At 48.1% G+C, this 27,878-nt stretch overlaps 1 protein-coding gene and 1 pseudogene across 3 annotated transcripts; both read left to right on the forward strand.

Annotated features, from left to right (window-relative positions):
* The first annotated feature begins 553 nt into the window (after positions 1-553).
* LOC122491055 lies at positions 554-2,480 on the forward strand (annotated as a pseudogene).
* Positions 2,481-3,986: 1,506 nt separating this feature from the next.
* On the forward strand, positions 3,987-25,506 carry CCR4 (C-C motif chemokine receptor 4). Of its 3 annotated transcripts, XR_006299571.1 has the most exons (3): positions 3,996-4,259; positions 12,860-12,933; positions 13,360-13,611. XR_006299571.1 is itself a non-coding variant. In XM_043595851.1 (2 exons), exon 2 carries the CDS (start codon positions 23,749-23,751, stop codon positions 24,829-24,831), a length of 1,083 nt encoding a protein of 360 aa, XP_043451786.1. In that variant the 5' UTR covers positions 3,987-4,259; positions 23,675-23,748; the 3' UTR covers positions 24,832-25,506. The 3 variants fall into 3 exon arrangements, 2 of the variants coding, with proteins under 2 accessions (XP_043451786.1, XP_043451785.1); XM_043595851.1 differs by lacking the exons at positions 12,860-12,933; positions 13,360-13,611 and adding an exon at positions 23,675-25,506 and having other exon boundaries at positions 3,987-4,259; XM_043595850.1 differs by lacking the exons at positions 3,996-4,259; positions 12,860-12,933; positions 13,360-13,611 and adding exons at positions 20,520-21,447; positions 23,675-25,506.
* The last annotated feature ends 2,372 nt before the right edge of the window (positions 25,507-27,878 follow it).

Below are 27,878 nucleotides of genomic sequence, written 5' to 3' on the forward strand. Positions count from 1 at the left end.
TCTCTCTGCCTTTCCCCTGTTTGTGCTCTCTCTCCCTCTCTCTCTCTCTCTCTCTCTCTCTCTTGCAAAAAAGACTATTTGCCAATTTGTTAGGCAGATGCTACCCTACTTCAGTGTGTTTGATGGAACATTTGCCATAAGTTTTTCTTTCATACTTCCCAGAAAGTAAGATTTCATTGTACTTTCCAATTTTGCTGATCATGTTTTTACTTGTTTGGAAATCGGTTTTGTATTGGGGAAAATGGTGGTCCTTGGTGATTTACCCACGAACCGAATCTGTCGAGTTGTAGAGATAAAGCCAGAACTGGATAAAGAGAGAATGGCAAGGGAGAACCACAAACACCGAGAGCTCTTCTGAAGAGTTTTGCTGTAAGGAAAGCAGAGGCACTGGTTGTAGTGGCAGGGGAGGATGGGTCAAGGAAAAGTTGTTTTTATACACGGGAGTGATCTAGCAGAGAAGAGAGACAAAGCAGTTGTTGACCTTAGTAAGAGAGGAGGAGGGCCATGCATTTTACGAGGACGTGATGTGGATGCAGTGTAAGCAGGTTGGAAGATGTGGAACGTAAGGTGGCTCTGTTCTATTTCTCAGTGAATCAAGAAAGGGTCGAAGGTGAACCGGGAGGAAGGCCGGAATTCTGATGTAAGAGAAGGTAGGAAATGGTGTTCAGAGAATGGAGGAGCAAACTGATGGGAGAAACCTACTGAGACTGCTAGGCATTGGCAAGTGCCTATGTAAGATTCGCAGTTAGCAACTAGATGTGAGATCAGTCTACACAGATCTAGTTGTTGTTTTCTTCTCCCACCACATGAAGCTGAGCAGACTCAGGTGACAGATAAGTAGAGTTAAATTGACTACGGGTGGGGTTCTCCCAAGTAAGAGGATTTAGGAGTTGATAAGGAGTTGATGATTACTGAAGTGAATTCTAGTGATGAGGCCGCAGCATCGTAACTAGGTAGAAGGGAGGCAGAGAAACAAAGAGGGTTCCAGGCAGCAAGGGCGGGGAACCACTCTCTTCTCCAGCCGTCCCATATCCCAAAAGGAAAGAAGGCGGCCCTGTTGTGAAGAAGCAGGAGGCCAAGAAAGTGGTCAATCCCCTGCTTAAGAAAAAGACCAAGAATTTTAGCATTGGACAGGACATCCAGCCCAAAAGGGACCTCACCCTTTTGTCAAATGGCCCCGTTACATCAGGTTGCAGCAGCAAAGGGCTGTTCTCTATAAACGTCTAAAAGTGCCTCTGATGACTAACCGGTTCGCCCAGGCCTTAGGACCACCCCGCCTGCCCCGCCAAACAGCTACTCAAGCTGACCCACAGATACAGACCAGAGACAAAGCAAGAGAAGAGACTTGGGCAGGGCTGAGAAGAAAGCTACCAGCAAAGGGGATGTCCCTGCTAAGAGGCTGCCTGTCCTTTGAGCTGGGTTAATACTGTCACCGCCTTAGTGGAAAACAGGAAGGCTCAGCTGGTGGTGACTGCACATGATGTGGATCCCATGCAACTGGTTGCTTCCTGGCTGCCCTGTGTTGTAAGATGGGGGTTCCCCGTGGCATCATCAAGGGGAAGGCCAGGCTGGGACATCGGGTCCACGGGGAGACCTGCGCCGCTGTTGCCTTCACGCAGGGTAGCCTGGGAGACAAAGGAGCTCTGGCTGAGCCGGTGGAACCCATCGGGACCAAGTCCAGTGACAGACATGCGGCGATGCCCTGTCCCTGGGGAGGCAGCGTGCCGGGTCCGAAGTCGGTGGCTTGCATCGCCACTGGAAAGCTGGAAAAGGCCAAGGCTGAAGAACTGGCCACCAAACTGGGCTGAGTGGATGCTGTGGAATTTTCTGTACCTAGAAGTAATAGAAAGTTCCCTTTCAAAAAAGAGAAAAATGACTGGCGGACAGAAGAGCTATTAAGACACGTGGCAGGAAAGTAGAACGTGGTTTTGGGAGAACAGGACGCTTGAAATGGACGTGTGGGAGGCGGCAAAGTTAACAATGACCAGGCGAAATGCAGAAAGGATTGCTGAAAATGCGGCTGAGGAACCGGCTCCAAGGTACTGGAGGGAACATCGGCATTCACGGCTGAAAAGCCCGACGGACAGTAACGCGAGCAGAGTGAGGCTTAAGCCCGGTGGAGAGTCCTCCGTGAACGACTGTGGGTAGATGTGACGGCAGTATAGGGGTGGCACAGTCCGACGGGCTGCATTTCAGAGGAGATGGACGTTGGAGGGAGGAGGACAGGGACAGGACTGGGAAGGGGAAATGAGCAGCAAAGAAGGCCACCTTTTTCTCCTCTAAATCCTTTAGGACCAGGAGTGTTTGCAAAAGCACAGCCACTCTAGAGAAGAGAAAAGTCAATGTCCTGAGGGGGCAGCTGGATTTTAGTATTTAGTACTTAGTAGGCGGAAAGTGAAGGAAACGCTGAGACAAATGGTAGGGGACAGACGGGTGGAGTGGGAGGAGGTGTTCCCGATGAAAGGTCATGAGGTCAAGGATGTGCAGGGGAGGGGCGCCTGGGTGGCTCAGTCGGTTGAGCGGCCGACTTCGGCTCAGGTCACGATCTCGCGGTCCGGGAGTTTGAGCCCCGCGTCGGGCTCTGTGCGGACAGCTCAGAGCCTGGAGCCTGTTTCAGATTCTGTGTCTCCCTCTCTCTGACCCTCCCCCGTTCATGCTCTGTCTCTCTCTGTCTCAAAAATAAATAAACGTTAAAAAATTTTTTTTTTTTTTTTTAAAAAGGATGTGCAGGGGAAGGGTGTGGGAATGCGGGGCTTTCTTCCAAGGTTGAGCTGCCCTCCATAACCCAGTTGCCCCCCTGAGAGGCTAGCCCTGTTCTCTCATTTCAGACCCAAGAGGGCTCAGGGCCCAGAGGGGCAACTTGTTCCCTTCTTACTCGCAGGTTCTGAGTCTGGGATAAAGTCTGCGGGGGTCTTGTTCAGCTCTACCTGGCAGAGGGCCCTCCTTCCTGCCGGCACCCTCCTGGTACGGGGACCTCACCCCTACCCGAGCCACTTTCTTCGTGCTACGGAACACTTCCTGGGGCTTCCATCTGCTGGATCCAGTCCTGCCAAGGCCATCTTGAGCTGCCCCAAACCTGGAAGTGCCTGTTCCCAAAGGAGCCTGTAGGTAACAGAAGGTGCCATCAGTCCCCCTCCCACTCCTCAGCCCCTGAACTTCTCCCAGTCTTCAGGTTAGGGAAGTGATAAGAACCTGTGTTAGGTTTATCTGCCTCTTTACTTACAGTTCAATTTGTCCGACCACTCTAACGGAGGCATTTCCATCTTCCTCCCTTCTGCGGACGAGGAAACTGGTCACAGAGAGGTCCATTCCCTTCCCTGAGGTCACGCAGCATGGTGGTCGTGACGCCCAGCGTGAATGAAGCTTGGCCTCGACCTCCAAAGTCCTCGCAAGTCGTTTCTGCGCAATCCTGCCTCCACTTCCTGGCTGTTGTCACAAACTCCTAGTCTGATGGGAGAGGGCCCAAAGCAGGGCAGTCTCCATGCAGGACGACTACAGGTCAGATGCTCCCAGGCTGGTGGAGGTTTAGAGGAGAAGGTGGCACCGAGTTGGCCTTCGAACGAAGAACTGAGGTCAACTGGGATGGAAAGCAAGAGGGCGTTTGTGGCGGAAGGAACAGTGCGAGGTCGGGCGGGGCACTTCCGTAGTTCTCAGACAGGGCACAACGGTGAGGCCTGAAGATGTTCCCGTGGCTCTGGCCTCGGATCGACTCCCAAGACTTGCCTCCTTTTCTTGGCCTTCACGGCCACAAGGCCGGCGCCCCTAGACAGGTCCCCTCCGACGCGGCTCCCGCAGCAGGTGGAAGGACGCCGCCCGCGCCCCACTCGCGGCTTGAGCGTTCATTTGGCTCTGATTGGCTGCGAGACTCGCGCCTCCCGGCCGGCCACTCAGACGCGGCCGTCAGTTCTCCCTTGCCTCTGATTGGCTGTGCTGAGCACGTGCCCAGCCGCGCTCTTCCCTGCGACCTGAGAGCCCGCGCGGCGCGTTAACCGCCCGCCGCCGCCATGTTCTCTTTCGGGCTCGTTGGGTTACTGACGGGCAACTGGGCCGGGGAGCGGCGGGTGACGAGTCCCCGGGATTCGGGGAGGGGCAGGCCCTGGGCAGCGGCTCTCACCGGCCTTGGAGCGCTGGAAGGCGGGAGAACAGCCCTGCTGGGGGCCCGCCGCTGAGCGACCCGGCCTCCTCTCTCCCCGGGCCCCCCAGTCCGCCTCGGGACCTAGACATCCCCTGACCCGTGATCCTGAGCCGTCCCCCGACCGGTGAGTGTCTGACGGTAGCTGGGGGCGGGCCGAGGGGTGGGGACGAGGCTGTTGGGGCCCAGGTTTCACGTGGCGCCGGGGGTTTATGGACGGGGCTGGGAGGACTAAGATCAATAATCAGCCATCGATCCCCTTTGCAGTGGTTGGATTTGCCCTTCGACGAATACTTTGGTCTTTTTTTTTTTTTTTTCCTTAAAAAATGTTTTTTGAATGTTTATTTTTGAGAGAGAGCGAGCTGGCGGGGGGCCGGGAGGAAGGGTTGCGCAGAGAGAGATGGAGACAGAATCCAAAGCAGGCTCTGTGCTCACAGCGCAAAGCTCCACGTGGGGCTCGAACCCCACAACCCTGAGATCACGACCTGAGCCCAAGTCGGTGGCTCAGCCGACTGAGCCACCCTGGCGCCCCACGTTGGCCTCTTCTTGACTAAACACTGACGCGTTTGTTCATAATTAGAAAATAATGCCTATTTAGTTCTTCAGAGTGTGAGAAAAACTGTGTTGGCCGATGTATGGCCCCCTGGGTGCCAAGAGACGACTGGCTGGGGTCTCCTGCCCCCCCTTGATTGGAAGAGTTGTTCGGGTTCAGCTCCAGGAAGCAGCATTCTTGGAGGAAAAGGCCAACCGACCTTGGAGGCAGAAGAACACCGTCAGGAGCTCAAAGGACAGCAAGGGGCCGGGAGTTGACCACCAACTAGAGCCCTAAGCCGGGCTGACTCCTCTTGGCCAGAGCGCGTGTGAGCAAGAGAGAGTTCAGAGCTCCGGCCCTGGGCGTCCACCTCCCGTCACTTACCAGCTTCGTGATGTTGCCGCGGCTGCCGTTATGCTTGTATCTTGGTGTCTCTGCCAACATCCGGGAGACGGTGAGACAACCCATCTCACGGAGCCATTGTGAGCATCGGAGCAGGCGGCAGATGTGCGCCCAGTAGGGCGTTTGCCGCCAAGCAAGCATTCGGGAGTTCATCCGCCAGAATTCTGGTTTTGTCCGTGGTCTTCATCTCCTGGCTGGATTAGGACTTTCCATTTCCGAAAAGGATACTGATGGCCAGTGATGACTTCAGCCTCTCGGTCGCCGTGGGTACCTGCCGCCGCACGAAGCTCTTTACCGTCTCCCGACGATGTCTGGCCTCCCTCCACTCCTTGCCTCTGGCCTCACCGTTGTCTTTTCCTTGCGAAAGTCTTTATTTATGCACTCTTCATCGGGCACATATAGCCAGCAGACAGCAGCTGGTCTCAGAAGCCTTTGTTCCTTCCAACAAACAGCTCCTCTTGTAGAACAAGATTCTATCTGCCTCTGTTTCGAGTACCGTATTATTTCACCGTCTCTTTATCGCCCCCACTAACGTCTGAACTCTCATCCTGAGATGATAGTCCTCTTTAAATCCCATTGCCCAGCACACTGCCAATCACATAGAAGATGCTCAGTATAAGGTGTTGAATCAGCGAACAAAAATGAAGTCTTTAGGTAGGAGAATTGGTCACCCCTTGGATTTCTGGGAAGAAATTTATATTTGAAAGCATAGGCACGTTTTAAATTAGCAAATTGCCCTGTAGCAATATCACGACTTCTTTGTGGCTCTGTGATATTCCATCAAGTCGCTAGCGTTTAATTATATAGTGTGATCACCAAGTACAGCTTTATGGTGTGCTTTGTTTCATTACATACATGAACGTTTTCATTTACTACCACATAATCTTCAGAAACATAATTTTGTAAAAGATTTTTTAGTTTTGACTAATCTTTGCACTCAACATGGGGCTCGAATTTACAACCCCAAGACGGAGATGTGTGCTCTACCACTGAACCAGCCAGGTGCCCCAGAAACATAATTTTAATCACTGAATACAGTTGTTCCTCAGTTTAAGTGTTTCACTACTGTTAGAATTTCACTGTTCTAGCATTCCACGTCAAACTACAGTGAGCATGTAAACACATAAAATTGTTTCTCTTTGGATTGTTTTCTAAGAAAAGATACCTGGAAATGGGATTACTGGATCATTTTAGGACATTTGATACATAGCATTAGCATGATTTTATTATCATTTAAAATATAGTGAATATGGTAAGCTAAAATGATAGGCCACCACTTTTTACTTTGTCCACTGGATATAATATTGAAATTATTCTATCGTGATTTATTACTAATTGCATTTCCTTTTCTGTGAGTTATATTTTTTTTCACTTTGCCCAATATTGAAGTCTTAGTGTTTTCCTAATACCTTTATATATAAACCATTTATGTGGTAAAGATGTGCACTCAACATACAAGTTTGAGGTTCTGTATGTATGATGCTATTCTATGTGCTCGATGTATGGTATTTAACAATCAGGCAAAAATTTTTGTGCTCATTTAGCTTATATTCAAGAGTGTGAGACAGGATGCCTGGGTGGCTCAGTCGGTTAAGCGCCTGATTCTTGATTTCAGCTCAGGTCATGATCTCATGGTCCATAAGTTCGAACCCCTCATGGGGCTCCATGCTGATAGTGTGAAGCCTGCTTGGGATTCTCTTTCTCTCTTTGCCCCCCACCCTGCTTGTGCACACATGCACTCTCTCTCTCTACATTAATAAATAAAAACTTAAAAAAAACCAAAAAACTATGAGACGTGGGTGCCTGGGTGACTCAGTCTGACTCGTCTGACTTTGGCTCAGGTCACAGTCTCTCAGTTCGTGGGTTCAAGCTCTCGGCTGTCAGAGCCTGGAGCCTGCTTGGGATTCTGTGTCTCCCTTTCTCTGTGTCTCTCCCCCATTCACACTATCTCTCTCTCAAAAATAAATAAACATAAAAAGTTTTTTTTTTTAAAGTATGAGATGCAAAATAAGTAGGAAAATAGAATATTTAGTATTTGAAATATTAAGAAATGTCAAGGAGAAAAAATCAGAGCGGAGATTGATAGAATCTTATATAAGAGGGGGTTGAAATTTAACAATGGAAGGTCTCATCGGGAAAGTAATTTTTTGATAAAAACTTGAAGGGAATGAACATTTTATTATACAAATATGAAAGAAGAATATTTGAAGCAGGAAACACCAAATGCAAAAGACCTGAGATAGGAACATGCTTGGCATCTTTGAGGCGAAGGCTAGTTTGGAGAGAGAAAGGGGGAGATAGTAGGAAATGAGGCTGGAATATTAAGGGTAGATCGTGTTGTGTCTTAAAGTCATAATAAGGGTGCTGACTTTTGTATATATTTAAGTTTCATTTATTAAAAAAAATTTTTTTAGCGTTTATTCATTTTGAGAGACAGAACAGAGCGTGAAAAAGGGAGGGGCAAAGAGAGAGGGAGACACAGGGTCCAAAGCAGGCTCCAGGCTCTGAGCTGTCAGCACAGAGCCCGATGTGGGGCTTGAACTCACTGACGGCCAGATCATGACCTGAGCCAAAGTCGGACACTCAACCGACTGAGCCACCCAGGGCGCCCCTATATTTAAGTTTCATTTAGATACAATTCACATACTATAAAATTCACCTTTTTAAAGTGTACACAGTTCTGTGGTTTCTTGAATATTCGGAGTTGTGTAACCATCATCATAATTCTAGAACATTCTCATCACCCCCAAAAGAAACCCCATATCCATTAGCAGTTGCTCACCATTCTCATTCTTTTCTGCCTCAAGCCTATATACAACCATTAATCTTTCTGCCTTTATAGGTTTTGTCGTAGACATCTCCTATAAATGGAATGTCTGGTCTTTTGTGACTGGCTTTTTTCTCTTATCATAATGTTTTAAAAGCTCATCCATGACATAATTTGTACTAGTATTTTATTCCTATTAGCTGAATAATATTCCATTGTGTAGATATACTACATTTTAATCTAGTCATCATTTCATGGACTTTTAGATTGTTTACACCTTTTTGGCTATGATGAATGATCTTCCTCCCTCCCTCCCTCCCTCCCTTCCTGGCTTCCCTCCTTCCCTGGCTCCACACCCAGTGTGGGGCTTGAACTCAAAACCCTGAGATCAAGTGTCAGATGCTCTACCGACTGAGTCAGCCAGGCGCCCATGAATAATGCTTCTATGAACTTTCACGTACACATTTTTGTGTGGATAGGATTTTCTTTTTCTTGGCTGTATACCTAGGAGTGGAATTGCTGGATTGTATGGTAACTCTTTTTGTTTGGGGAGTTGCCAAACTGTTTTCCAAAGTGGCTGCACCATTGTACCTTCCCACTAGCAATATATTGAAGGTTCCAATTTCTTCACATCTTTGCCAACACTTCTTACTATTTGTCTTTTTGTTTATAACTAACCCAGTGGATGTGAAGTTGTAAATCATTGCAGTTTTGATTTACATTCTCTAATGGCTAATGATGTTGAACATCTTTTCATGTGCTTATTAGCTATTTGCATCTCTTATTTGGAGAAATGTGCATTAGCTCCTTTCTTCATTTCAAATTTGGTTACTTGTCTTCTTAGTGAGTCATAAGCATTTCTGTATTCTGGATACAAGTCCCATATCAAATATATGAATTGCAATTTTTTTTCCATTCTGTGGGCTTTCTTTACTTTCATGATGGTATCCTTTGAAGCACAAAAGTTTTAATTTTTATGAAATCCAATTTACCTATTTTTTCTTGCTTGTGCTTTTGTGATATATCTGAGAAGCCTTCGCCTAACCCAAGATTACATGTGATTACTTACAATGTTGTAAATCGTGGCCAGGATTAATTTGAAGATGCCGCACTATACCCTGTATTACCTTTTGACACAATTCATTACCCTAATACTACAGTTTTCAAAGTGTGCAATGTGGAAATCTGGGGGAACCAGAGATGTTCTGGAAGTCCAAAACTATTTTTGTAATAATATAAAAACGTTATTTGTCTTTTTTACTCTGTTGACATTTGCACTAGTGGTATAAAAAAGCATTGGCAGGGAAGACCACTGGCATCGTCATCACATCTGTGATAGTTCACTGTACACATTAAAAAAAATTTTGTTTTAGGGGCGCCTGGGTGGCTTAGTCAGTTAAGCCTCTGACTTCAGCTCAGGTCATGATCTCACAGTTCGTGAGCTCAAGCCCCGAGTTGGGCTCTGTGCTGACAGCGCGGAGCCTGGAACCTCCTTCAGATTCTGTGTCTCCCTCTCTCTCTCTGCCCCTCCCCCACTCTCTCTTGCCCTCTCTCTCTCTCAAAACTAAATAACCATTAAAACAAATTAAAAAAATTTTTTTTAGGGACACCTGCATGGCTCATTCAGTGACACATTCAACTTCAGCTCAGGTCATGGTCTCGCGGTTCATGAGTTCAAGCCCCACATCAGGCTCTCAGCTGTCAGTGCAGAGCCTGCTTTGGATCCTCTGTCCACCACTGCCCCCCTCCCCCGCCCGCCTCGCTCTCTCTGCCTCTCCCCTGCACACGCTCTCTTTCTCTCAAAAATAAACATTAAAAAAGTTATTTTTAAATATTTTATTTTAAAGTAATCTCTACACCCAGCATGGGACTCGAACTCACAACCCTGACATTGAGTCACATGCTGCACTGACTGAGCCAGCCAGGTGCCCCTCACTGTACACTTTTTCATTTTTTTATTTTTAAATGTTTATTTTGAGAGAGAGAGAGAGAATAAGCAGGGGAGGGGCAGAGAGAGAGAGGGAGAGAGAGAATCCCAGGCAGACTCCATGCCCAGCACACAGAGCCTAATGCAGGGCTCAATCTCATGACAGTGAGATCATGACCTGAGCCAATATCAAGAGCTGGAAACTTAACTGACTGAGCCATCCAGGCACCCCCTCAATGTACACTTTTTGGATAGAGAATAGTTAAAATTATTTAACTTAGTAGTATTACAAAAATACTGGATTCCTTGAAAGAATCTTAGATATTGGCCCAACCCAGTATCAATATTTTATTTAGTTTTCATATATGACTTTCAGTTTATTTTTTTTAATGTTTATTTATTTATTTTGAGAGAGAGAAAGAGAGATCACAAGGGGGAAGGGACAGAGAGAGAATCCCGAGCAGGCTCTGTGCTCAGCACTCAGCGCAGAACCCAACGTGGGGCTTAATCTCACAACTGTGAGATGATGACCTGAGCCAAAATCAAGAGTCAGACACTTAACCAGTTGAGCTACCCAGGTGCCTTTCAGTTTATTTATTTTTTTTAGTTTTGTTTTCTAAATGTTTATTTTTGAAAGAGAGAGCGTGAGCAGGGGAGAGGCAGAGAGGCGGGGGTGGTGGTGGGGGACAGAGGATCCCATATAGGCTCTGCACTGGCAGCAGAGAGCATGATGTGGGGTTTGAATTTGGGAACCATGAGGTCATGACCTGAGCCAAAGTCTGGTGCTCAACCGACTGAGCCACCCAAGTGCCCCCAATTTATTTTAGATGAGTATACTATATCTGGTTTTAACTTTTTAATTCTGAACTCAGTGATGACAAGGCTATATATGCATATAATCAATTAGGCTGTGGCCCTTAAAATAACTGCCGAAATGAAGCATTACATTTTAGCTTGGGGGCAATAGCGGTTATAAAGATCTGCCATATGATGTGACAACTGGGGTAATACCTTTATCATAAAACTAATTATGTGAATTTTTCTAGGTTTTAGCTTACAGTAAGATTTTCTCCCCAAATATTCCAAGCTCTGTCATAATAAACCATCACTGCTAAACCATAAGCTGTGTGGGCATGATATTGTTGGTGATTATCTTGAGCACTCTCATATGTAAGAATTTTGAAACTTAACTCTCAATTTCCTGAGAAGGAATATATTTTCATAGGTAAATTTCCCACATATCTAAGAATGGTAATATCCTTTGGATCGTCCAAACTCATTTTGAACTTCTGAATCTAAATGTTAGGTAGAAAATAAGATTGAACTGAAAACTGGTTACATTACTTCATAGCACATGACCCATAAGAGGCCCTAGTATGCAGATGAAGATATGACAGTTTGGAGCGACAGTCATCTCTAGAGCCAATAGAAGCATCAAACAGAAACTCTTAGAGGAAAGAAGCATTTTAAAACAAGCATATTAGATAGGTGAGTTTTAATAGTATAACTCTAATATGGTTATTCCTTTACTTGCAAAATTAGTTGTTGAGCAGATTTTGCTCATGAACAAATGATGTTATACTCAAAGTGGAAAATCCATTTCTTTGTTTCATGATTCTAAAATCAGTTTTGTATGTTAAAATATGTTTAATGTAGCTTGACTGGCACTGATAAACTTGACTGTTTAATGTAGCTTGAGCAACCAGTTCCACTTCTCGATTATATGCAGGAGTGATTCTTTTCCAGCACTCAGTTATTGATTACAGAACCTTTTCATTTTCTCCTTAAATAAACCAAGATATTCAAATACATCTTAGAACTGCTAATGGTGGTACTGCTAGAAATTTACCCAAGGGAGACAGGAGTACTGATGCATAGGGGCACTTGTACCCCAATGTTTATAGCAGCACTTTCAACAAACGCCAAATTATGGAAAGAGCCTAAATGTCCATCCACTGATGAATCGATAAAGAAATTGTGGTTTATATACACAATGGAATACTACGTGGCAATGAGAAAGGATGAACTATGGCCTTTTGTAGCAACGTGGATGGAACTGGAGAGTGTGATGCTAAGTGAAATAAGCCATACGGAAAAAGACAGATACCATGTTTTCACTCTTCTGTGGATCCTGAGAAACTTAACAGAAGACCATGGGGGAGGGGAAAGAAAAGGAAAAAAAAAAAAAAAAAAGAGAGAGGGAGAGAGCCAAACCATAAGAGACTCTTAAAAACTGAGAATAAACTGAGGGTTGATGGGGGGTGGGAGGGAGGGGAGGGTGGGTGATGGGCATTGAAGAGGGCACCTGTTGGGATGAGCACTGGGTGTTGTATGGAAACCAATTTGACAATAAATTTCATATCAAAAAAAAAAACTGCTAATGATGTGTGTGTGTCTCATAAAGTGAAATGAGCCCAGTTTCAAAAAGGTATGAAGGAGCAGAGCTTTCTTGATCAAGACATACTGTTGTACCATGGATAGCTCTCATTGTATTTGCTTATTATTAGTTCAGGCCATTGTGTAATCATTTTTGTGCCCAAAAGTATATGTATTCAGTCACGCACATACACATATAAGCTAACACACATGCACACACACACAAACATGCATCTTTGCTTGACAGTAACTTCACTATCATTTTGTTATTAAAATTTAAATATTTTCAGAAAAAAGCAAAAGTTACTATTTTCTACATAATTTTTTTCAAATATTTTAATTTTTTTAAAGTGATCTCTACATCCAATGTAGATCGAACTCACAAACCCCAGATCAAGAGTCTACTGACTGCCATCCAGGCATGCCTCTACATAATGTTTTGAAGTACCATTAATAATGTATGAAAAATGGTTTTTAAATGTATTTTTTTAAGTAATTTATTTATTTTGAGAGAGAGAGGCAGGGGAGGGCCAGAGAGAGAGGGAGAGACAGAGAGTCCCAAGTAGGCTCGGCACTGTCAGCAGAGCCCGACTCAGGGCTCGAACTCATGAACCGTGAGATGAACCTGAGCTGAAGTCAGGAGTCAGAAGCTTAACCGACCGAGCCACTCAGGCACCCCTGAAAAATGCTTTTTGATTAAAAATGCACTTTGTTTTATATTAGGTTTCACTTCTTTGTCTCGGAATGTTCTCAGATCTCCTGGCACAAGAGAACCACAGTGGCAACATGGATACGAGGTGAATGCTCAGACATTGGTGTTTCATCCCACATTGTTCATTCTCCACATTGACTCTGGCACTCAGGGAGGCGTAATACATCCCAACCGTTACCGTAGCCCCGCGGTGCTCATAGTTAAGCAGATTCTGGGACTGCGTGTTGGTGCGGGAGTGTCAGGGAAACGGCAGGGCTGGAGGACGCTGGGTGAGAGTGAGGAAAGGGTTTTGTTCCTGAGGGATGGGGGAGACCGTGTTTGACATCCGGGAACAGTGAGGAGGGCGGGACCCTGAAGGAATATGGCCCAGGGTTTCTCCCACTGCTTCTCAACAGTCTCATTTTTCCCTGTTGAAAGGCCTGGGTTTTGCAGTTCAAGCCCCACTATCGGGGTCGTCGTGATGCCATTATTTTCTGACAAGTTTTCTCCTTTTTCCCCTGGACCAAAAAAGATGGCAGCAACAGAGCACGGTGCCCTCAGCAACCTGTTTCCCAGTCTCCACGGCCACCTCCTGATTCCCGGGTCCCACCCGAGGATTGTCGGGACAGCAGGAATAGGATGTTTTTTTCCTCATTCCCTTCTCAAGGTGACTCTTCATGTCAGCCTCCCCAAGGCTGTAGTAACTGTGTGTCTGTTACTCTCTTTCACTTATCATCCCCCTCGTGTATAAAATTGGGGCATTAACATTGTTTATACTTCTCAATTGTGTGTCCTCAATTGTGTGTAGCAAAGAAGGGATAGAACATTGAGCTCGGGAGGAAGAAGCTCAGCCAGGACTGACCGAAAGGTAGAAAGGGGCACCTGGGTGGCTCGGCTGAGCATCCGACTTCGACTCAGGTCATGATCTCGAGGTTCATGAGTTCAAGCCTTGTGTTGGGCTCTGTGCTGATAGTGTGGAGCCTACTTGTGATTTTCTCTCTCTCCCTGTCTCTGTGTGCTTCCCCGCCTCACGTGCACTCACTCACCCTCTTTCAAAAATAAATAAATCAACTTAAAAAAAAAGGTAGAAAGAAGATAATTGGTTATTCCAGAGACAGGATTTGGTGGTTTGTGTATGTGTTGGGTGGGCGGGGTAGAAGGTGATGCAGAGAATGTGCCCTGAAGAATTGTAACCTTGGATGATGGAGTGGCTCTTCAGGCATTTGAAGAAGACAGCTCTCCTCTGGGCTTTAACCCGTTGTTAGTTTCTCTAGTTACATTGTTATGTTAGGGTTTTGCAGGTGAGGGTGGCCGATGTCACACATGGGGTTTCACATATAGGGTTTCTGGGGAGTATGACATTATTTGCATCTGTTTAGAAAGTGTTTGTTTATTTTGAGAGAGACAGCACGATCAGGGATCAGGGAGAGGAGCAGAGATGGAGGGAGAGAGAGAATCCCAAGCAGGCTCCACGCTGTCAGGGTGGATCTCGACAGGGGGTGGGGGGCTCAAACCCAGAAACCATGAGATAATGACCTGAGCCCAGACCAAGAGTCTGTCATTCAACCAGCTGAGCCACCCAGGTGCCCCAATTACTGTAGCTTTATAGTAAGTTTTTTTTTTTTTTAATGTTTATTTTTGAGACAGAGAGAGACAGAGCATGAACGGGGGAGGGGCCGAGAGAGAGGGAGACACAGAATCAGAAGCAGGCTCCAGGCTCTGAGCCGTCAGCCCAGAGCCCGACGCGGGGCTCGAACTCGCGGACCGCGAGATCGTGACCTGAGCTGAAGTCGGACGCTTAACCGACTGAGCCACCCAGGCGCCCCTATAGTAAGTTTTTAAATCAGGAAGTGTGAGAACTCCAACTTCGTTCTTCTTTTTCAAGGTTGTTTGACCATTTCAGGGTCCCTTCAGATTCCATATGAATTTTAGGATGGATTTTTCTCTTTCTGCAAAAAACACTTTTGGGGTTTTGATAGGGATAGCCTTAACCTTGTAGGTTGATTTGGGTAGTTTGACGTCTTATTATTAAGTCTTCTAATCCATGAACATGGGGTGAGTTTCCGTTTACCTGTGTCGTCTTTAATTTCGTTCAGCAGTGCTTTACAGTTTTCAGTGTCCAAGTCTTTCACCTCCTTGATTAAGTTTATTCCAGGTATTTTATTCTTTTGAATATTATTGTAAATGGAATTGTTTTCTTAACTTTTTTTCAGATTGTTCATTGTTAGTGTATAGAATGCAACTGGTTTTTTGTATATTGATTTTGTATCCTGCAAGTTTGTTGAATTCATTCTTTTATTTATTAAAAAAAAATTTTAATCTTTACTTATTTTTGAGAGAGAGAGAGCGTGAGCAGAGGAGGAACAGAGAGAAAAGGAGACACAGAATCCGAAGCAGGCTTCAGACTGAGCCGTCAGCACAGAGTCCGACACGGGGCTCGGACCCACGAACTGCGAGATCATGACCTGAGCCCAGACCAAGAGTCTGTCATTCAACCGACTGAGCCCCCCAGGCGCCCCATCATTCTATCTTTTATTTTAAAATCTTGTCCTTTTCTACCAGCTCTGAGAGAACTGGTGCTGGTGGGCACTCTAGTCATGGTCCTGATTTTAAAAGGAATGGCTTTGGGACGCGTGGGTGGCGCAGTCGGTGGAACATCCGACTGTTGGCTTTGGCTCAGGTCATGATCTCGCAGTTCGTGGGATTGAGCCCCACGTCGGGCTCTGTGCTGACAGCTGGGAGCCTGTTTGGGATTCTTCTCTCCCCTCTCTCTCTCTGCCCCTTCCCTGCTCAGGCTCTCTCTCTCTCTCAAAATAAGTTTAAAAACTTAAAAAAAATTTAAAAGGAATGGCTTTTGCTATTTACAATTTATAAATTACTACCTTTATCAATTTAAAGAAGTTCCCTTTTGTTCTTAATGTCCTAGTGCTTGTGTGTGTGTGTTTCAAATCGTGAATATTATTCTCGTTCAATGCTCTGTGTCAGCGCTTTTCTCTTTTATTCTGTTAATGTGGTGAGTTACATTAATAGATTATACTATCAAACCAACTTTGCATTTCTGAAATGAACTAAATTGGCCATTATGTACTTTTTCAACTTTAGTGTATTTGGTTTGTCAGTATTTTATATAGGATATTTGCATCAGTATATTCATGAGTGAAACTGAGTAGTTTTATTTTTTCATACAGTTTGGTTATGCTAACTTCATAAAATAAGGAGTAGTCTTATTTTTGTAATTCCGGGGGACGAGGGGAGACACATAAGAGTAGAATTATATGTACCTTGCATGTTTGCTAGAATTTGCCTGTAAAATCATCTGTCTTGAATATTTTTTTTACTTTTTTGTGCTAAAGCATTTAAAGTGCTGATTCAATTTTTAAAAAGATGTCAGATTTTGCATTTATTTTTGAGCCAATTTTGGTAAATACGTTTTCTAGGAATTTATGCATCTTATCTAAGTTTTCAAATCCATTGTGGTAATATCATTCATAATGTTTCTTATCCTTCTAATCTCAGTATATCTCCCTTTATATTCTAAGATTGTTTCCTTTTTTTCTTTATCTATCTTCCTAGAGGTTTGTCAGTTTTGTTGGTGTTTTCAAACACTGTAATGAGTTTTATTTTACTTTCAAATTTTGTTTAATTTCTGTTCTTACGTTTATTGTTTATTTCCTTATACCATTTTTGAATTTATTCTACAATTCCTTTTTCTACTATTTCTTTTTCCAGTTGAACAGTTCTCATTAATTTTCATCCTTTCTTCTCTTCTTTTTTTTTTTTAAATTTTTTTTTTCTTGCAACGTTTTTATTTATTTTTGGGACAGAGAGAGACAGAGCATGAACGGGGGAGGGGACGAGAGAGAGGGAGACACAGAATCGGAAACAGCTCCAGGCTCTGAGCCATCAGCCCAGAGCCTGACGCGGGGCTCGAACTCACGGACCGCGAGATCGTGACCTGGCTGAAGTCGGACGCTTAACCGACTGCGCCACCCAGGCGCCCCTTTCCTTTCTTCTCTTCTGGTGTAAATATTTAAAGACTAAATTTCCCTCTCGGGACGGCTTCAGCTGCCTACCACAATTTTGGATAAGTGATATTTTATTATTGTTCAATTACAAGTGTTTTCTATTTTCCATTATGATATATTCCAGGTTGCATGAAAATGTGTTTTCTAATTTCCAAATGTGCAGGGATTTTTAGTTATCTCGTTAAAAATCACTTTGTAGTTGGGGTGCCTGAGTGGCTCAGTCGGTTAAGCATCTGATTTCAGCTCAGGTCGTGATCTCATGGTTTGTGAGTTCAAGCCCCGTGTCAGGCTCTGTGCTGACAGCTCAGAGTCTGGAGCCTGCTTCGGATTCTGTGTCTCCCTCTCTCTCTATCCCTCCCCTGCTTACGCTCTGTCTCTCTCTCTCTCTCTCGGTCCCTCTCAAAAATAAGGATAAAAATTTTTTAAAAATCACTTTGTAATTTAATTGTTTGCAATTTTCTCTTTCCTTACCAAAGTTTCGTCTGTGTATTCAGACCTCCCCTGTGAAACAGCTTGTTTGTTTAAGTGCTGTCTTGATCCGGTTTTGAGGCCCTGGCTAGAGGCCAACCAGTCCCCCTGTCTAAGTGGGCACCCCCTTTTCAGCACCTCTGCTCTGGGGCCACTGTTCACTGAACGCCCTCATCACCGGGGGACTGGGTACCAGACAACTAAGGACAGCCCAAGATCCCAAATTATCCAAGTTACCCAGTCAACAGAGGACCCATGAAAACTAACTCACCCTGCTTGTCAAACATAAGCTGCCCCCCAGAGCCCCAGCTTTGCTGTTACCATCCCTGGGTGCAGCGCCCCGTGGGGCCCTGCCTGGTAGCCTTCTCTCGTTTTAAAAGTGTGCAGCAGGTCTGACGTCGAATCTTCGATGCTTTACTGCCACTGCTCTGCAGCTGAGTCCCACGGAGCTCCTCCCGAAGGCCTTGGGAGCCGAGTCCAGTGTCAGATAAGCTGGTTCCTGTGGGTCGGCATGGTGTGCCTGGCCTGGGGAGTATACTTTCCTGTGTCTGGGGTTGAAGTCAGGTTTGGTACACCAGAGGGCGCCGTCGTCTCGTGTCACCGATTCCTTCTCTTTGGATGCCTGCACCCCACCCTGCCCTGCGGGAGGGTTTGCCCTGCGTGCGTGCTGTTGGTCTGCGCCTCTCTGGTCAGGTTTCAGAAATTCGGCCCGGCGGGAGATGGTGTCCGCGAAAATGTCAGGAGTATAGGTGTCAGCCCTGACGCTGTCCCTGGCCGCGCTGCCCTGAGCGTCCCGCACGCCCTCTCTGTGTTCCTGCTTCCCCATCTATGAGACAGGCTTTCCTGAGAACGTGCTCCTTTTGGGGGTGGGGGTACTGTTTAGTTCTGAAACCGTTTCTGGAGGGGAAACCTACTTCGTGCTTCTCCAGGACAGTAGTGGTATTACTTTGCAAACCTGAAGACTGACTTCCCTCGGGGCAACAGCCTCTGCAACGTGCACACCTGAAACCTGCTTTTCGCCCGAACCCTCACGCAGACACTGAATGTGGCCCACTGAGGCGGGACCCAAATATCTCCTGGATCCCTAGGTGTGGCTACGGGCAACGTGCCAACCTCAGCCAGCTCATGAGGGAAAGCTGTTACTGTGCCTTTTATCCTCATTTTCACCACTGGTTCCTGTCTGTAGTAGGAGCCGTGCGAAGTGCCTCACAAACATTGGCTCGTGAATCCTCTCGCAATCCTCACGCAGTAACGGCCCTCTTTACAGATGAGAAGGTTGAGCTTCACGTAGCTGCCGAGTAGCGGCCCTGGGATCCAAGCCCAACAGGGAGCTGCCGTTCCTCGCTCGGGGCTGGCATGCTTACCACGCAGGTGCAGTCGGGGAGCATCAGCTGGCTTTCAAGGGAGCCTCTGCAGACCCATGATGCCCGTGACCGCATACGACCATGTGAACCTCCAGACATCACGCGTTCTAGGACCCTGACGCCCCAACGCTCCTCCCCCGGGCCAGACCCTGGAGGCAGGGTGCTCAGATGGGCTCATCCAGGGCTGTCGCAATTCACACACTGCGCCCCGGGCTCTCTGACTTGTCCCTCCGGGCCTGTGATTCCGTGATAGAAGCTTCCTCTGGCTCCGCATTTCTAAAATTATGGGTTTTGTTTTGCTTTTGCTGCTCACGTCAATGAAAGGGAAACTTTCCTGAGGCCCCAGAGCCTTGGGGCCTGGGCAGGAGGCCGCCCTGCCGGCAGAGGAAGGACCGGTGGAGGGCCCTCCTTTGACCTTCGCGGGGGTGCAGGTGAACAGAACCTCTGTGGCGGGTCACCTTGCCCCAGTTGTATTTCCGGGCCAGGGCCAGCCAGCGGAGGGGAGGTGCAGGGATGCCACCGCACAGGTGAAGCACCAAGTGCAAGGTGGCCCCCTCCTGGCTACTGTAGGCTGAGAGGGTGAGGCCATCCTCTAGCCATCTGCTCGCAAAAACCCGAAGCTGCTGCTCAGGCGGGATGCCCTCCTCGTCTCGGACTTCGGTTTTTGATTCTCAGTGGTGTCGCTGGGCCCGGCCTTGAGGGTGACGGTCTTGCCCACTAGGGTCTTCGCAAAGACCCGTAATCTCTGCCACAAGGCGTCCACCAGCAAACCGCTGAAGAGAAAGAGGGTGACGGGACCCAAAACTGTGTTTATTCTATAAGTTACCCTGTATAACGGGCATAGACTCACCCATCAAATAGGTTAGGGACTGTTTGTTTGTTTTTTTTTTCTCTATCTGCTTCCAGAGTTCACAAGATTGGCCTTGGGAAGCCCCCAAAAAGTGCGCCAGTAAGGAACCGTGTTTCACCTGAACTCAAGCCCAGAGTTCCCCAATTCGGCCACGGATCGGTGCTTTCTCTCAGGGTCCGGGGATGCTGCCCTCGCTCCGCTCTCTCAGCCTCGGCACTGTTGGCATTGTGGGCAGGAGAGCTTCGCTGTGGAGGGCTGTGCTACGCCGTGTGGGATTTCAGCAGGGTTCCTGGCCTCTTCTTGTTAGGAGCCAGGAAAAACTCCTCCGATCCCCAGAGAAGATGTCTCCAGATACTGGCCAGGTGCCCTGGGGGCAAAGAACCCCTGGGAAACCACTGGCTATCTCATGCATTCTTAGTAAAGGCAGTATTGCCCTCAAGGATGCAAAAATTGGTTCTTGGGGATGAAAATAAGCTTACTCTTTTTATATATAAAGCATTGATGTACACATACTACATAACGATATATAGTTGGGCTGTGGTATTAAAATTTCATGGGGAGATGATTAGGAAAAAAATATCTGAAAAGACTCTTTAGGAGGGGTAATAATGAAAGGGCAATAAAACACTGTTCTGGCTCAATATTTTAGTTCCTATTCATGCAAATTCCTTAGGAAAAATGACATTGTGGCTTTTTTTTAATTAAAAAATTTTTTTAATGTTTATTGATTTTTGAGAGAGACAGACAGAGCACAAGTGGGGGAAAGGCAGAGAGAGAGGGAGACACAGAATCTGAAAGCGGCTCCAGGCTCTGTCAGCACAGAGCCAGACATGGGGCTCGAACTTGGAAACGGTGAGATCATGACCTGAGCCAAAGTCGGATGCTTAACCGACTGAGCCACCCAGAGCATGAGTGGGGGAGGGGTAGAGAGAGAGAGAGGGAGACACAGAATCCAGGCTCCAGATTCTGAGCTGTCAGCACAGAGCCCGACGCGGGGCTCGACCCCACGAATTGTGAGATCATGACCTGAGCCGAGGTCCGTCACTTAATGGACTGAGCCACCCAGGGGCCCTGACATTGTGGCTCTTTTAAGCCAGACCTAAGGGTTAAGCAACTGTAGACATACAGAGGGAAAGCACTGGAAGCTGGCAGAAGTTGAGGATATGATACTCAAAAGACTTAGGACTGATGTCAGCCCCTCAGCTGTGACTGCTACACAAACCCAGAGGGACTCTGCCGAGATCACTGTCTGTGGAAGCGCCTCGATTTCTAGGTGGAGGGGCCTGGGGAGGGGTCCTCCTTCTGCAAAGGGGGCTTGAAGCTATGTTGGCCCTCACTCTACACAAGCTATTGAGCGGGGTTGACTAAAGCCCTCTGAGACACACGCATCTGGATACATGTTTCTCTGATGACCCTTCTTGCATGGACCTGGCCTCCCCCCACCCCGACCCCCTCAGATCCCACCTGTTTGAGGATCGGCACATCACGGCCGCTTTGCCATCGCACACCCACCACGGGCAAATAACAAACAGCTCACCGATCCAGAACATAAAGATAATTTCTACGCAAGGAAATTCTTTACATTAAAAATCCAACGACTACACTTTTAAAAACGTAACAACGTTTCTCTTTTAAAAGAAAACTGACTTCATTTTCCTCTTTGATCTAGCAGACAGCAAACCTTCCTAGCTTTCAGTTTGGGGAAGTGACTACGAGTCACTCACTTTCTGCTTCTCACTTCTATCAGGAAAAAAAAAAAACAACCCCACTTGAACTCAGTGTAGATGGGTGAGGGACAGAGCTGACACAGGAAGCCACGCGCCTTCAAAGGCATCCTTCTTAGCGCTCAGCTTCTCGCACAAGCCTGGCACTGACTCACGGACCTTGCCCAGAACCACTGTCGGACAAGCAAGGTAAGTGGGGACGGGGCCGTTCCTGGGGCCTCAGGCCGCGCACTGCTTTCTAGAAGGCTGTGTGGACTTTGGAAGTGCTGAGAGCAGGCCAGCCGCTCACCCAGTGCCTCCAACTCGGGCTTCCCGGGCATCCTGGGGCTCGCTGCTGGCTCTCAGCTCAGAGCTCACATCCCATCTACTTACACCCCCCAAGCCCTTGCCTGATGGGCACTTACATATGCGGGGCTCTCTCCCTGCACACCTCTGGCCGGAATCCACATGCTCAGAAGACACAGATAATTTTTATCAAACACACAGTTTTTTTCTGCTGCTTGCTTCTATCAGGACTCCCAGGTCAAGAAACACCAACAAATCAAATGAGGCTGACGGAATAATCCCCAACATCTACCAGCTGTGTTTACTTGTTCTGGCAATTTCCCAACTCCTCAGCCTCTTCTATTCCTTCCGTTTTCACTGGTAAAATGGTGGAGAGAGACCGGGATTGTCATTTATTGAACTAGGATTGATAGTCATCGTACACTTTCTCCAAGATCCTTCAGATGCCTCTGCATCTGTTTGCAGAAGTAAACTCAAATCCCTCTCTTGAGAAACCAAATATGGTTGGAGTGTCTGGGTGTGTGGTGGTAAGGGGTGAAAAAGGTAGGGAGTAGATGTGAGTTACTGAACAATGTGAAAGGGCTGTGATCAGGAATATTGGGGGCCATTAAGGAGGCAAGAGGGGGTGCCTGGCTCGCTCAGTCCGTAGAGCGTGTGACTCGATCTCAGGGTTGGGAGTTCCGAGCCCCACATTGGGTGTAGAGATGACTTAAAAAAAAATAAAATCTTTACAAAAAAAAAAAAAGAAGAGGAGTAGCCTTGAGTCAGAAAGCCCGTCATCCCTAAATTGCTCTGATCCGCATGTGAGCATGCATGTAACTTTAAGAAGGTCTCAGCCTCTTCACCTGCCAATTCGCATAGGAAAGGAGGGTGTTTGGGGAAGCAGAGAGATTTCATTTCTGGCCGTGATGTGCCTTCTCGAGATCTGTCAGGCTGATTCCCACTGTGCTAGGATTCAGTGCGCGGGACTGATTTTTTGCGTGCGGCGTTGACGAAAAGACCGCCTCGCGTTGCCGTCTGAGTAGGGCGCACACACCTGAGTGCTCCCGCATTCGCGGGGCCTTCTACACGCATCTGCTGCGTTAGCGTCCAACTGGCCCGGGAGCAGCTCGCCACCAGGCCCGGGAGGCCAGGCGCGTTCCCATCGGAGACGGCGTTCTAGGGTGGCGTGGGACCTGGGAGCGCGTACCAGAGCCGACTTGCACCGTCTCCCAGGGGCTGGTAAAGGCTGTTAGAGATTCGGGAATTTCGCGAGGCCGTTGGTGGCTGGGGTTTCGCCCTGGGGCAAGTGTTTGCACGAGAGACGCCAGCAAGCACCAGAAGTCAGAGCCCCCTCCTGACCTCCCTGGACATGGTGTGCCGGCACGTCACTGGGATCTGGGGGCCAAAGAACGAGCTCTGCATGCAACTGTGTGGCCTTCAGAAGTCGCTTAACCTCTCTGAAGCTTTCGTGAGGCACCTGCACCGTGGCTCAGTACGCTTGCTTGGCTTAGAGCACCCGACTTTGTTGGGAGTGCGGTGGGGGGCGGGCAGGAGCAGGGGAGTGGGATTAAATGCACAATACCAGGGAGCACGCTTTGAAATGTACGTCAAGCTTGCAGGAGGAATTGGAATTTTTATATAAAATCCGAGCCACCCTTCTAGCCCAATGATTACCTAAGCAATTACTGAATTTTTGGAGTTCTAATGTGAAGGGGAAACATGCACAGATTTTCAATCTTTCTGTTTTTTGTTTTGCTTTTAAGTCACTAAGACGGCTATGGGTGTGGGGCTGTTGGGAATCTCAGTGGTCCTGCAGATGATTCAGTAACCCCAGACTATCGTTTCGAAATGCATCCTTGAAAACGCCTCCTTGAGAAGGAGGTTTTACTGTCCCCATGTACAAGCGTGGGGATTCAAGCCCGGCCCGCCCCCCCCCCCCCCCCCCAGGAGCAGGAGGGGAGTGACAGAGCTAGGACTTGGAATCTGCTAACTCCAAACAGCAGGGTTGTTTTATTTGGCTGCACTGCCCTGTGAGGAACAGAGCCCTTCAACTTGGGAAGGCTGGGAAGGGGGTGTCATGAGCCGGGGCACAATACTCAGCACTATGCTCCGTAGTCAGCACCTTTTCGATTTGCTTTTGTTCCTACAGAGATTGCGTCTGCTCTTCCCTCATTAGCTTCTGGTTGGGCTCAGACCTGCGTCGAGGAGCCTGGAGATTTGAAAATGAACCCCACGGACACAGCAGACACCACCATGGATGAAAGCATCTATCACAATTACTATCTCTATGAAAACATCCCCAAGCCTTGCACCAAAGAAGGCGTCAAGGCGTTCGGGGGGCTCTTCCTGCCCCCTCTCTACTCCTTGGTCTTTCTGTTCGGTCTCCTGGGCAATTCTGTGGTAGTTTTGGTCTTGTTCAAGTACAAGAGGCTCAAGTCCATGACTGACGTGTACCTGCTCAACCTCGCCATCTCAGACCTGCTCTTCGTGTTCTCCCTCCCTTTCTGGGGCTACTATGCTGCAGACCAGTGGGTTTTTGGACTGGGTCTCTGCAAGATTATTTCCTGGATGTACTTGGTGGGCTTTTACAGTGGCATCTTCTTCGTCATGCTCATGAGCATCGACAGATACCTGGCGATAGTGCACGCGGTGTTTTCCTTGAGAGCGAGGACCTTGACTTACGGGGTCATCACCAGCTTGGCCACGTGGTCCGTGGCCGTGCTGGCCTCTCTTCCAGGCTTCTTATTCAGCACCTGTTACACGGAGCGCAACCACACCTACTGCAAAACCAAGCACTCTCTCAACTCCACGAGGTGGAAGGTGCTGAGCTCCCTGGAGATCAACATCCTGGGGTTGGTGATCCCCTTGGGCACCATGCTGTTCTGCTACTCCATGATCATCAGGACCCTGCAGCACTGCAAAAACGAGAAGAAAAGCAAGGCGGTGAGGATGGTCTTTGCCGTGGTGGCCCTCTTCCTGGGTTTCTGGGCGCCTTACAACGTGGTGCTCTTCCTGGAGACCCTGGTGGAGCTGGAGGTCCTTCAGGATTGCACCTTTGAGAGGCACCTGGACTATGCCATTCAGGCCACGGAGACCCTGGCTTTCGTTCACTGCTGCCTCAACCCGGTCATCTACTTCTTCCTCGGGGAGAAATTCCGCAAGTACCTCGTACAGCTCTTCAAATCCTGCCGGGGCCCCTTCGTGCCCTGTCAATACTGCAGGATCCTCCAGCTCTACTCCCCCGACACTCCCAGCTCGTCCTACACGCAGTCCACCGGGGACCACGATCTCCACGATGCTCTGTGAGCAACGAAGAGGCGCGAGTCGGAGCGAAGCCTCCCAGAGGAAGAGCTTACTTAAACTTGTATTATAGTAAGAGTTCCTGAGCCAGTGGCGGGAGGACTTCCATCCACTGCCGGGCGTGGGTCAGCTCCTCCTCTTGCCATCTGCGAGTGTGGGGGGCGAGAGCACACCCGGGCCCCCGCATCCCCCCCCCCCCGCCCAGGCTTGCCTGCAGGGCTGAGTGAGCAGAAGGAGGATTCTGACCTGCATCTCAACGAGGTTACACAGAACACTGTGCGGGAGGGACCATTCGTTCCCCTCTAACCTGCACTGATGGAGCTCTCTAGGGGGACCCGCGCAGAACTGAATGGTGGAGTCTATCGCTCCTTCTTGCTATGAAAAATGGGCCCTTTAATTACTTTCTAGCTTTTGTGGAACGATATAGAAAACTTTGACACGCTGTCTTGGGGTTTTTCTGATGATACAGCTGAAGGATGGTGGATCCCCTGGAGCCGGGTGTGTGCAGAAACAGATAGTGAAGTAATGAACCTCTGTCTTGATTCTTTTACCTTAAAGGATTATTTGTGAATGGAAGCCAAACTTTCGATGCTGATTCCAAGTGTGAGGATGTGGTGCAAAGGCATTAGCGAGGTCTGATGTCCAAACGTGAAATACAAGGCATTAAAAAATCCAAACATAGTGGTGGAAATTCAAACATACTTTCATACGCTTATGGGCACGTTTTGTGTTTGTGGTAACAGATGATATCCGCATTTGACATAATACATAGGTGCAGATACAGGCATTTGGGGGCTTTTAACTTGTTTACAAGCAGAGCCTTCAAAACTAAAAATAACAAGGGCTAATAAAGTATGACAGTGAAGTGCCTGCAGTCAAGGGAGGCAAGAATAAGCAACTAAAAGCTGTTACTGATGTGGCATAAAGAGGAGTGTCAAGCATCTATGAAGTTGTGAAAAACGTCATCCTCTCTTTTAAAATACCGGCCTCCTTCTTAACTTTTGGACGACTCAAAATTTCACTGAGTCATTTCTCACAAGTCATTTTAATCATGTAGTTAATCGTTTGACACCGTTAAGTTAAATCTCTGTTCTTACAGACTTAATCAGAATTAAGACTTTAATCAAGTTGGGAGAGACCTACAGTCCCTCGCAAAACAAAAACCTGTCTTGCAAACTGTTCACCGAGTCACCGGTTGCAAATGCTTCTGTAAGTTCACACCTTGTTACATGCTCTACCTGTATAAAGGGTGCATTTCCAAAAAGTGTGTTTTTAAAACAGGGATTTTAAAGGGGGAAGTCGATGTTGCCTTTATAGACAAAGATAAAATAAAGTTCTACATAGTCGGCCAGAGCCTTTTCTCCGGAGCCGGTTTGTGTTGGGTTTCCTGATGGGGGTGGGGACCCATGCTGCCGTGGGTGTGGAGGGCCAGCCCGGCGGGGGGAGCCACAGGGCTCCCTGTGGAGCCATTACACGTGCACACGCGGGGTGAGGAAGGTGGCACTGATGCGGGGGTGGACAGCAGCGAGAGGCGGCCCACGTCCTGGGCAGTGTCCCCAGGAGACCTCCCTCTGCCTGGTGACGGCGGCCTGCAAATCTGGCCCTGCGTTCCCCTGTGAGCCTGAACACATTCCTTTCCTCTCGGCCTCAGTTTCCTTTCCTCTGTGAAGCGAATACATTCCAGAAAGAAAGAGGAGGAGTATTTCCTGGTACAGCTTGTGACGGTATTTGTTTCATCACAGTGAGACGGAAATTTTAGGGCACCGAAGGACGGACAGGTCACAGGGGTTTCGCTGCCCCTCGACTCCTCCACGCACACGGGGGCAGACAGGGTGGGGTGCAGTCGACCCCCCGCTGCCATCCCTCCTCCTGAGCTCGGGGTCACCCGTGGGCCCGAGTCCGTCAGGCCTTCCTTCCCTGGGCCCAAGGCTGGGGAGTATCCCCTCGGGATGGGGGATTTGGAACCTCTGGTGACACTCGAACTCACACGTGCCCCTCTCGGAACACCGCAAAGAAAGTTTCTTCCCATTCCGGGGACAGAAACACGAAAAACAAGCCAGCACGATTGCTGCGCGAAGGCAGGAACACAAAGGTGAGTCCAGCTACACGTTCTCCCCACCGGAGCCCGTCCCTTCCTCGTTGCAACACGCCCAGCTTCCGGGGAGCGGACTCGGTGCCGTTTGCGTGGGGACAATAGAAACAGGGTGACGTTTTGGGACGTCACACCACAGACGTGGTGGCAGCACAGCCCCGGGGCCGTACTGACGGCCGCTGAACCGCGTGCTTTTGAAAGATTAGCTTTATACTGTGTGAATTTTACCCCAACAGCAAGAACAGGCAACTGCCCTGTCATATGTGACCTAGAGCAGGCACTCAGATCCTACTGAATAAATACATTTCACCTGCTTCCAATAAGAAGGGAAAACACAGGACGTTGGCAAAGGCTCTTCAGACCTTTGGGGAGGTTCTCCTCGAGAAACCCTCATAACAGTTTGGAGCATCTGACGCCATTAATTCCGACGTGGCGGATGTCTGTTTTGCGCCAGGCAGGATGCTAGGTTATGGGGAGGGGACTAGGATAGAGGAGGAAGTCCTGCGCTCGTGGGGTTTCCAATCTGATAAAGGGACAGACGTCAGATCAACCGTAACGCAGGCCGGACACACACAACAGAACGTTTTGGGACCTTAGGGGAAGGAGAAATGGATTCAATTTCAAAGTTCACAACACAACGAGCCGTTGAAGTGGGCCTGTAGAAGGAGCATGATTTCGACAAACAGAAGGGAGGAAGGAAGGGCACCCGGGTGGCTTCGTCAGCTCAGCGTCCGACTGCGGCTCAGGTCACGATCTCACAGTCTGTGAGTTCGAGCCCCGCGTCGGGCTCCGTGCTGACGGCTCGGAGCCTGGAGCCCGCTTCGGTCTCTGTGTCTCCCTCTCTCTCAGCCCCTCCCCCTCGCATGCTCTGAATCTCTCTCTCTTGAAAATACACATTAAAAAAAAAAAAAAAAAAAAGACGTGAGGAAGGAGATTCTAGGCCGATGAAAGGTAGGTGGGG

Source organism: Prionailurus bengalensis, chromosome C2 (genome assembly GCF_016509475.1).
Source record: "Prionailurus bengalensis isolate Pbe53 chromosome C2, Fcat_Pben_1.1_paternal_pri, whole genome shotgun sequence".
In the NCBI taxonomy this organism is placed as follows: domain Eukaryota; kingdom Metazoa; phylum Chordata; class Mammalia; order Carnivora; family Felidae; genus Prionailurus; species Prionailurus bengalensis.